General features: G+C 36.8%; 1 protein-coding gene across 10 annotated transcripts in view; it reads left to right on the plus strand.

Annotated features, from left to right (window-relative positions):
- LOC107042725 (calcium/calmodulin-dependent protein kinase type II alpha chain) overlaps positions 1-11,817 on the plus strand; it is a 197,974-nt gene that overhangs the window by 60,251 nt on the left and 125,906 nt on the right. For all 10 annotated transcript variants that reach the window (XM_015263881.1, XM_015263882.1, XM_015263884.1 and 7 more), the window contains exon 2: positions 378-472. In XM_015263881.1, the coding sequence (XP_015119367.1) occupies positions 378-472 (95 nt within the window). The remainder of the gene's footprint in view (positions 1-377; positions 473-11,817) is intronic.

Below are 11,817 nucleotides of genomic sequence, written 5' to 3' on the forward strand. Positions count from 1 at the left end.
TCCAAACCTCATTTGACCTTCATGCAGCCCTTATGAAAGTCAAACATGAATATTCAAATTCGGACCCTTAGTTGACCCTCTCATAACCCCATCAGGGTCACAAGCCAAGATGAAAATATTGAAATATTTTTAACCTTACAACCCACAATTTTTAGGTCGCATTTGACCCTCATAAGGGTTAATCGTCACTAATAGAATTCATCAAAAATCAACATGACGATATGTTTTTGGCCTTTCCATGATTTGCCATCTGACTTTTCATTTTTAAGGAGAATTTTTTTCTCCAACTAATTACAAAACTAATTACGAAAATATTTTTTGTTATTAGCTAATTTTGTTATTTAAATTCTAAAGATAGTTCTTTCTCTTTATTCCAGGGGTGCCTTCTCAGTAGTCCGGAGATGCGTACAAAAAAGCACGGGCCTCGAGTTTGCAGCGAAAGTCATAAACACGAAAAAATTGTCGCAAAGAGGTAAGTTACTAAGATCTTTGCTCGACAGCGTGACGTAATTTTCGCGATCGGTCGGTAAAGTAGGATTTCTAAGTTAATTTCTCCTCGGAGCATTAGAAATAGTGGAAAAAGCTTTTCTTGACACCTGAATACGGTTTACGACTAATAAAAACAGGCGATAATGCTTCTCCAGTAATGATCCTACTTTACTAAAGATGAAAGAAACGTGAAGTTGTTTTATATCGAAATATCTCAAAATTGCCTGACCGCTAATCCTCAATTCTGATTGGCCAATGAGTCACGTGAAGTAGTAGCTGAAAAAAATTCCCGGTATTTTCAAATTCTTCAAATGCCAACAATTTTTTCTGCATCATATTTTTTATTTTTTCATGTGTGACGTTTATCTTTATATCAAAACACATCTCAATTGCCTAATTCTTGATCATGAGAAAAAAAAGCATTTCTAAATTTTTTTACACTCACAAATTATTCTTCACTTCCCAAATTTTAATTTTTTCATGTTTATTATCCGCAAAAATGATCAATTCTTGCTTCTCAGATTTTCATACATAAATTCTAAACTCTACAAATTCATGAAAATTCTTCGCAAATAATTCGAGAAAAATCTTTGAAGATCTACGATTATCTGGAAAACTGTGAAATTTTCCAAAGAATTCAAAAAAATTTTTCAGTTTTCTAGGAAATCAATTCATAACCCTCCCCTCATTTTTCAACAATTACAGATTTTTATCAGATTATTTTAAAAAGTCAAAAAAAAAGAATTAATCGAAGATTAAAAATTATTCATTGATGTTTCACTCTTCATTCTCTTAATTCTCTTCAAGTCATTATCAATATTTATAAAATATCTGAGTATTTGAAGCTTAATGAATTCGATTTCTTCAAGTTCACAACGAATAGATAAGCGCGCGCACAGTTCTAGTAATATATTAGGCTTTGGTAATTTTTTAGCACTTGTGTATAAAGTAAAATTTTACGCAGGCTACGCATACCCAAAATCCCACTTTACATACATTGTGATGAAAAATAGGATTCGACACTAGTAGGAAAAATGTTCTTTGACCCTTGGGAGGGTACACTCAAAACAATGATTCATTTGAATCAAATAAAGTTTAATAAATAGTACTAAATGAATGTTTTTTCTTGAAGCAAGTAAACAAGTTTATTTATTTGTAACAAAAATATTCTTGAAATAAGTAAAAAATTTCCAATAAAGATTTGTATTTGATTCAAAAGAGCCATTTTCCTGGGTGAAGCACAGTGCTACACACGGCCCACAGGTCCAAAAACACTTTTTCGCACTCGTATCAAAATATACAGTAGATTTAGATGAAGAAGAACATAACGCATTAATGCTGAATGATAAATGAACTGTACATGAATATTTTAACCGTGCACGGAGAGAAATTTTTGATAAAAATTATTCTACCGTTCTATAAAAGTGTATCATGAGTCATCGTTCCCTCATTTCTATCTCGAAATTTAGTTAAAATTAATATCTGATGATCAAATTTTATTCCACGTTAGAGAAATTGTATCCTGATAAACATAAAAATTACCGTGCCCGTAGAGTAAAAATTACTGTACCGGCAGGGTAAAATTTACCAACTGTTCTAGAATTTTCGTTGTTACCTACATAAAAATTATTGGACTGGAAGGGTAAATAGTATATTTCGATACAAGTGCGACGGGGTGGCAACGAGTGTGAAGTTGGCGGCCCGAGGCGAAGCCGAGGGCTGCCAATCACACGAGTTAAAACACCCCGTCCCACGTGTATCCGAACTATATTTTTTGTTAGTGATGTTACGTTCAGCGAGTGCCGAACTGTGCCATTTTTCGTTTACTAGTAAACGAAAAGTCTTTTCGTTCACAAGTTTCGACTTTTCGTTTACTAGTAAACGAAAAGGCACTTTTCGACACGGGCTGAACGTAGCAGCAGTGACAAAATAGTATATTTCGTAACGAGTGCAAAAAAGTGCTTTTTGGCGAATGGGAGGTTTATATCACGAGCCGAAGGCGAGTGATATAATCCCACGAGCTAAAAAACATTTTTTCACGAGTCACGAACAATATTTTTCATCACAATGTGGCGGAAATTGGACTTTTAGGCACGCGGAGCGTGCCGAAAAGTTCACTTTTCGTCACAGCGTGATGAGAAATGTATTTTGCATCAGGATAAAATTTCTTTAACGTAGAATAAAATTTGATCATCATATATGAATTTTTACTAAATTTCGGGATAGAAATGAGGAAACGATGACTCATTGTATACTTTTATAGAACGGTAGGATAATTTTTATCAAAAATTTCTCTCCGTGTGAGAGTCGAAACTGAGTTCAATTATTTTTTTCCAAATATTATATCTTCTGAGAGAAAAATTTTAGAGAATAAAGTCTGGATATTTTTCTCTCAACTCCATAGTTTTCGAGATAATTGCAAAATCACGGCTTCCCCTCACAAAATTGGATCTATTTACCCATCTAAATATTGATGCCCTCAATGTTTAATGAAAAATACCTGCCAGCTTCAATATTTAATCATCTCCGAGTTTCCCATCCAATTTGTCTATTTATTCCCACGCAATTTCAATTCTAACGTTTGTAGAGCAGTAAGAAAAACCGCAGCCGTTTACAACTACAGGTGTTTAATTCAGCGAAATACGATTATTGCCGTCTTCCCAGTTACTGCGACAGAGCGAGAATGCGTTTGAGAATCTGGAAAATTTTAACGATTTCCCACTTCTCGAGTGGAAAAGTGTAAAGGCGGAGCTGTCTGGGAAGAATTCAGTTGGGCTCTAGTGGGGCATGCATTCAGGGCTGGCCATATCAGTACCTTTGCATGGCCCTTCTAAGTTGCGTCTGAATGGAAAAATTTTCAAAGGGCACTGATTTTTCTAGATATTAATCTGCTCCCTAACTTTTATGGATTTTATGATAATAATTTCATTTAATGATAATAATGATAATAACTTTTCTGATTTTTGTGTAATTCCATACTTCACTAAATTTTCGATTTCCGTTTCGGTGTTATTTATAATTTTATTCAAATTTCGGAAAAAATTCATGAAGATAATGAAAAACAAGTGGGAAATTGCTCTTGTATTGCATATAGTATAATTATATCTCTCTATATAATAATTTTGCGAATTAAGACAACGCAAAAATTTTGAGGGTTCATAAGGGTCATAGGGTTACAACGGTCACGAGGGTCAAAAATGATCGTAAGGGTCCCGAGGGTCGTAAGGGCCAAAATAAGTGTCATGAGGGTCACAGGGGTCATGAGGGTCACAATGATCGTGAGGTTCACAGGGGTTCAAAAGGGTCACGAGGGTCATATGGGGGTTATATGGAACCGAGTCTATTCAGAATGACTACCACTGATATCAGTTATTCATCACCTGTCAAAATTCAATGAGGTAATACGGGCTTATATATTAATACCTATATATTATCACTCACTATTTATCGATGTGACAAAGACGGGATATTTCCGATCCTCATTTGACCTCAAGGAGATAGGCGGGCGCGAGGGAAGCGAGCGGGGGGCGAAGCCCCCCAGTTTGCTAATAAATTAGCAATATGCTTCCGAATAGTTATGTCGCACATCACTTCCTTCTATCATGTATAATTCATTGTTTATTTCATTTTATTAACTTGAATAGATTTCTTTTTAACTAATTTTGTCAGATTTTCAACTTAGTTGAATCTTATCACCATCATTATACTTATTATCCCTTTCTTCTCTACAACCGATTGTCTTTTTTACGGTTCTATCGCTACCCTCAACCGTTGGACAAAATGTTAATAAAAAACACACTAGGTATTTGTTCAAAAATTTGTAAAATTGGCAACATTCTTTTACCCCTTAACGCTAAATTCAAGGTCTTGTCGTGTCAACTAAGACTGGCCCTTACGACTTGTTCGGTCATGAGCTCAAGGAAATGAAGAATTTTCCATTCGTGCTCTGAGGTGACAACAAATGATTGGTCGAGTTGTAAATACAGTTTTGATGGTGGTGAACTCTGGGTTTATCGAGATTATGTGGGGTTCTCTGGGCGATTCTGCAGGTCTATCCCAGACTGGCTCGTGAAAACTAAACGAAATATCCTCAGCGTCGTCTGCTACCGTCTAAAAACAACAAGCAACCAAGTTGACATTTTGCCAAAATTCCATCGGGAGTTACGATAATTTTACATAGAGCGTAGAACTTTTAACAAAACTTAGGAAGATGAGAAAGGAAAAAAAATCAATTTCATTTCTTTCTCTATTCCTTGGATAATTCACCTTTCACCTATTAGGGGCATTTTTTCTTTCAATTCGAGGGTTTTTCTGTTCTGTCCTTGGGATGAATATAGTCCCTCCATTAGATGGATTTATTTATATCTCACTTATCCAATGGGGTTTTTTTTTCTGCTTTCGTTAGATGGAAAGTCATGTGAAAGTGTGAAGCCAAAGGAGTGTTATAATCGCATCAATCACAATAGTGCAGATGCGGTTTATCCGATAAACGGCATCGTCAACGTCTTGTCAGGATTAATCGAATTATTTTGAGTGGAGATGTAGTGAGCGCCAAGAGATTTTACACACCCAGAGACATTACATGCTAAAATTGAGTAAAATTAAATTTTCAGAATTTTTTTTTTCCTTCAACAATATGTTCATTGAAAATAAACTCCTATATTATTTAAAAATTGAAAAATAAATTTTTGAAGAAAAACAAAATATAATTTTTTTTTATTAAGAAAAAATGACGTTTTCAGGGTGATAAATTCCTCAATTTTCAATCAAGTTTGCGTATAGTTTATTTTTGCTTTTTCCAACAGTATTTTCGTTGAAAAGAAACTCGCATATTTACTTGAAAAAATAGGGCTGCACACGAGACTCAAACGAGACTTCACTTTGAAGAGATCACTTTGGTCTCACGCCAAAACAAGTGGACAATTGCAATTTTGCTAGGGGGCTACGCCCCCTGCTCGCTCCGACTGACCCCCATAACCCTTATTTGGACCCTTGCGATGACTCTTAATCTGATCCGCGTGACCCTTATTCAGACCCTTAATCTGACCCCTGTTACCCTTATTTGGACGCTTTATCTGACCCTGATGACCCTTATTCAGACCCTAATAGCCCTTATTCTGACCCTCATGACCCTTATTTTGACCCTTAATTTTACTCTTAATTTCGAGTATCAAATTTTCATCACTCGAAGTCGATTTGGATTTTTATTATATGAAGAAATAAATGAGTATAGTTATTGCTGCTAATAAATTATCAATTTGCTTTCGAATGGGTTCTCATTTTTTAAATTCTTATTTCACTATTCTCTTCGTCTATTTTTTCATGTCATAGTACTATCATCAATTGACATGTCATCAAAATTTTCCGTATGATTTCTGTCTCAGTTAAAAAGACATAGTATTGTCTCCTCTGGCCCGCGACTTTGTGATAATAGATCTCATCAGATTCTCCACTTTTCCCAGTTTTTAATGTATAGTCTCGATTTCAGTCCTGCACACATAGAAAATCGGAAAAAGGAAAGACCGAGGACTGGTTTGTTTATGTTCCCTTTCCTCTAAAGGTCCGTTTGGTAACCACAGACTTTCGCAAACGGTCCGTTGAAATAATACATGGAGCCCTCTGGCGGAACAGATGATTGGGGAAACGGACCGTTTGTTAACCGGGCCTTTAGAGCAAAAGGTACATGAAAGATTGGTACCTTCCTTTTTATTAAAAGGGATATAACTAGTAAGGAATAACAAGGTACATGAACAAACCGGCCCCGGGGCTAGATAAATTCTCCTGGAGTCGCTACAAGGGGAGACGATATTATGCTTTTCGAGACTGAGACCGTCCCGAAAATTTTCATTCCTGTTCCATAATTAATCGGAATTGAAACAAAAGTTAAGGATCCAAGACTTCTAAATTTCTAGCTGAATAGCCAGAGAATGCTATGCGTCTATAATTTTTATTCGAAATCATGGTTTGGGATGCGAAAATTATTGTTATTCCTTAGGTGAGTGATGCAGGTACCACTTCCCTTAGTGTCGAAGGCGAGTGCTACCATCCCAAGGGTCAAAGAACACTTTCCACGAGTGTCGAACCCTATTTTTCATCACAATGTGTGGAAAGCGGGATTTTGCGAACGCGGAGCGTGCGTAAAATCTCACTTTACGTACAAGTGATGATAGTAAATTATGTCATAAGGCCGATAGGCTTAGGACATAAGGGCGATAGGCGTTGTCTCCGACTTACTGACACCTCCTGTTGCAAACTTCACACGACTCCCCATTCGAGGCTATCAGCTTAGAGATATAATCTACTTTTCGTGAGAAGGCCCGGTAAACCGGTTTACGGGCCTTCTGACGAAAAATTGCATTCATCACACGGTCCAAAAGTATTTTCTGACGAATGTAATTATAGGCCTCGCCTTCGGCTCCGCCTACAAAACCACATTCGTCAGAAAATACTTTGTGGACCTTGTGATGAAAATAACTATTTTATGATGAAGCCCCGCTAAGGGGGGCTGGGAGGGGGCACAGAAACGGGGTCCAGGGGGCGGAGCCTCCAGTGGCGGGTTGGCGGGGGACGAAGCCCCCTCCACTGACCATAAACTAAATACACAATAGCGAAAAAAACAGACAAAAAAAGCAATTTGTACATTTTGTCAAGTTAAAACAAAATACAAGAAAAATCTAGCATTTTCATAAAGAAATTCTACTGAATTTCTATTGAAACTCTATAAATCTATTGGAGTTCTGTGAATATTCTATAAAATAATTCAATTGGTTTTTTGCATCATTTCTATTGAAGATTATACAACTTTAACATGTCATACTTTTTAAAAAAGATTCTAATCAACAATTGAAAGAAAATCAATATTTTTCCTTCATTTCTCTTCAGCTGTTATTCAAAAAAAATTTTCAATCGATAATGTTTCATGATTTGATCATTTTCGTCGCCGAAGCCTCCACTAACGAAAACGTCAACCAGTCACAATAAAAAGTATAAGGAACAAAGAACGAGCATAAGGAAGAGGACGGAGGAGTGAAGAACGAGACAATGTGAAAGAGTTGACTGGAGATCGGAAAATTTAACGCTCCTAGGAGCGCTACTGTTGTTAGAAGCCATGGATTTGATTATACCTACCCCAGATTTTTCTCTAGCCATTGGATTCAGTATGATTTTACACATTACCTTCTATTTTTATTTCTATTTTTAAAGTCTTCTAGTAGGTGAATTATCAATTTGAACATAAATTTCAATCGACCCCGTGTATAAGGAAAAATTAGTTTATTCATTTCTGCCGAGACTATTGCGATTAATTTTTGTTCAACGTTAGAAAAGTTGATTTTATATGTTCTGCTGTCTGCCGAAAAAATTACAGAATTTTTCTTGAACATGAAAAAAAAAACATTTACCGACACTGGCTAAACATCCTTAATCGTCATCTATCGGCCGCAAAACAGGACGATAGGTGACAATTAGCGGGTCTCAGTGATGAAAAAAAAATTGTGCATCTTGTCAAGTTAAAAAAACTCACAAGATAAATCTAGCACTTCCATAAAAAAAATCTACTAAATTTCTATTGCAACTCTATAAGTCTATTGAAGAATATTCTATAAAATATTCTATATTGAGAGTGAATATTCTATAAAATAATTATATTGTTTTTTTGCGACATTTCTATTGAAGATTATAAAATTTGAAGAAGTGACAAAAAATCTCCCCATCGATATTCTGGAAATAATCCCCAACTATATACAATAATCATGAATTCGCCTCAATAACCCCAACAATTGTTTCTCCTATCCTCTAATTAAGTCAATAGGCACGCGACCCATTTATTTCCACTCGAGTGACTCCCTTCCACGCAATATAACTGGGTCAATAACAAGCGTCATGCACGCATAAAGGACACTCAATTCCTCGAATCATCGCCCAGTTCCGCGAAATTCATTTCAAAAACACAAAGGGAGCGGTGAATAAATAAATAGAAGCTTTGAGTCTGGACTGAAGCCGACGGCACTTGTAATGTTGTTGTTGGCGGAGGCAAAACAGAAAAGACGCTTGACCAACCCCAACAATGGCGATGGCCGCCCGATAAACAAGCAAAAAGAGCAATCGCGTTTTTATTTTCCCTCGTTTATTTTTTTTGCTCCCGGACTGAGTCATTTTGTTGGAGTTCCAATCGCGCGGAAGACGACAGTGTGACCCCCCAGGGGTGGCACAACCCTGTCGCGTGTCCCTTTGAATCTCGATTGTGTCTGGAATTTCTCGTGACTAGGGGTCACGCACGCTAAACGCCTGTGAAACCCGTCTGATCGTGTCAATTGCTCGGGCTGATTAATGCAGTGTCAACTCGACATTTTTCTCGGGTTTCTTGAGATTAGGAATGAGGAAAAAATTAATTATGATAATTTAAGCGTTAAGACATTAAATAAAAATGAGTCATTCATTACCAATTTTTTGCTTGGTGATCGTCCAAATTAAGTTTCCTTTTTTGGGTTATGGTAACTAAATATTGTTATAAGGGATCTATCGAATTTGATGAACTTGATGCTGAGGATTTTCGTCTGAATTTATTTCTGGAAAGATGGCGATTAGATGAAAATTTTGAAAGAAGAACAATTGCAAAATATGGATAATTGAGTCGAAACTTATAAAAACAAGTTCTGATCATACTTCAGGTGGACCTGAAGCAATTTCCACTCCGGTACTTTCCTCGTACACCCAACGAAAATTGTACTCACCAGTACCGACCGGTACTTGGGGGAAATTCACTCGTGAAAAGTTCGAAAAATACTTGTCCCAAGTACTTTTTGTATCTTTGAGTGAAAAACCACCTCTGCCGATCAAGTAGACTCGGAGGAAGTAGCTTCACTACTTTTTTCTAGTCCTTTTAGTATTTTCCTAAGTACCAAAGGTACTGGTGAAAAGTAATTTTTGAACGTCTCTGAAATACTTTCATGACTTAGTTTCAGTACTTTCAGTTGAGTACTTCATTGAGAAAAGCGAATATTATCGACGGATACAATGAGCTTTCTTACGCATAAAATCGTAATTCGCGTTATTGTGACCGGAATTTACGATCTCAAAAGCGTAATTTACCTGTTTGAGAAAATCGAAAATTACGTTTTTGAAAACGTGAATTACCATTTCAAAAATGCATTTTGCATTCAGGCGGCCTATTCTCGAGTTTGAGGTAAGCGGATTTGTTAACGGAGATGGCTCCGTTCACGTATCGCGTTGGGGAACGAACGTTTTCGTAAACAAATCTAAGATCCACATGTGAATTAATTTCGTTGACGGATGTCGTTTTCGGTTCACACGTGAGGATACTCGTATGAGGATACAGTTAACCTCTTCTGGGGAACGAAACATTAAACATCAGTTGTTTAAATTTATTTATTATAGTTCAATTCTTTGTTTTACTTTATATAGGGTAGACGTAATCATTTCTCAAAGCTGGAGGAGGAATGCTTTTGTCACAGTGTTTGAAAATTTGCTGCTTATTAACTGTGGGTGCTTTCGAACCAAGTCAAGCCACATTGTTTTCTGCTCTTCGGATGCATTACTAGCACGTTTTCCCTCCTGTACGGATTTCTCGCCTTGATCGCCGTTGACTTTCTTCTTTTTTTTATTCATTCTAAGGGACTTCTTGTCTCAATATTTTATTAAGATTCTTTCTCTACTTGCAGAGTATCACGACGTGTGAAGCCGCCGGCGACTTGGGAATCAGTGTGCGAATTGAAAATGATCTCCGTGAACGAAGTTAATTCATATGTGGATCTAGTATTGGTTCACGGAAACTTTCGTTCCCCACCCAACTCGTTCTTCATCTCAAACTCGAGAATGGCCCCCCAGATTTGTGTGATTCTGTGTGTTCACTTGTGCTCCAACATTTAGATCTTCATTTGTAATCTTGAATGAATTCCTGGAAAAAATCATAAGTACTGGGTTTGAGTACTATTGCTACTTATATTGAATTTTGTTGGTACTTCTGAAACAGAACCAGCCAGGTACTCAGTACAAGTACTTTTTTTACTTGCCTCGAGTAACAAAAGTATATGTTACAAGTACCCCGAGGTACTTGACTCATGATACTTGCATCCAGATCTTTTTTGACTTCGAGGAAGTACAAAATTTGCCTTTTCCTCAGAGACCCCTTGGTACTCCATAGAAGTACATTTTCTACTGATCAGAAGTTTTTTTTCTAATGTCAAAAATAATTCATCTGAATTGCGTTATATATTTGTTTTCACTAAAGTTTCGTTTTTCCGTCTTATAATCTGCCTGCACTATTTCTCCCGCTAAATCTTTACCCCCGCTAATTTCCATTCTTTCGTTGCCCGTAAAACGTTCGGTAAAAGTAGAAGTAGAAAGAATGAAGAAAGAGTGGATGGCACTAGCTTCTGCAACGGACAGAAGAAATGGGTGAGTGGGAGCCGAGTCGATTTTCCAGTGAATTCTTATGAAGTCCGATGGAAAAATAAATTTAACGTCTCTCCTATTGAAAACTGGTGGAAATAGATGGAGAGAATTGCCTGAGAAATTTATTCGGGGCTTCAGAATAATTTTTCCTTCGGGAAGAGCCTCCAGGAAAAATGATATTCAATGCGTCGAAATGCATCGCATTTCATTGGAATTAGAGTGCAATATTCCTCATGAAATTACTCGTTATTAAGGCGATTTTATATTTCTCGAGAAGCGAAATATTGAATTTTCCTGGTACGTTTCATTATTTCACTGTAGAATTTATATCCATTTGACACTCGCCAGGCATTCATATTAGTATATTGATGCTATTCATGCTCAAAGAGCATTCCTCCATTCACTTTGACGTCTCTCTTTTCGCGGAAATGTTCAATACCACGTTTTTCTACAGAGAAGATGTATTTCATTTTTGAGAATTATTTTCAAGTTCTGGGAAACTGGAGTGATGTATTTTTTTCAAGAATAGCTGAGATCGGAGCAAAGGGTTAAACGAAAGAGATGGAGGATGTTATCAGCAGGATCGAACATTTTCTATCTCTTGTGGGATGTGAGTTGTTTATCTCTTCTCTCTATATAAATAAAAAAATAAGGCGAAAAATTCAGGGGACGCTCAAGTTCAGGGGACACTTAAATTCAGGAGACGCTTAAATTCAGGGGCCTCTTAAATTCAGGGGACGCTGGGTGCCTATACGGGGGTTCCTATATGGGGAGGTGCCTGTATTTATAAGGGATGTCTATATATGAGGGGATGGTCATAAAGGTGATATCGATATTTATGGAGGATTACTATATTAGGGGGTGCTCATATGGAAGATGTTTATGGGTACGGTCACATCGCTGCGGTCACACGGA

Source organism: Diachasma alloeum, unplaced genomic scaffold (assembly GCF_001412515.2).
Source record: "Diachasma alloeum isolate Michigan unplaced genomic scaffold, Dall2.0 Dall_scaffold_00513, whole genome shotgun sequence".
Taxonomy (NCBI): Eukaryota; Metazoa; Arthropoda; class Insecta; order Hymenoptera; family Braconidae; genus Diachasma; species Diachasma alloeum.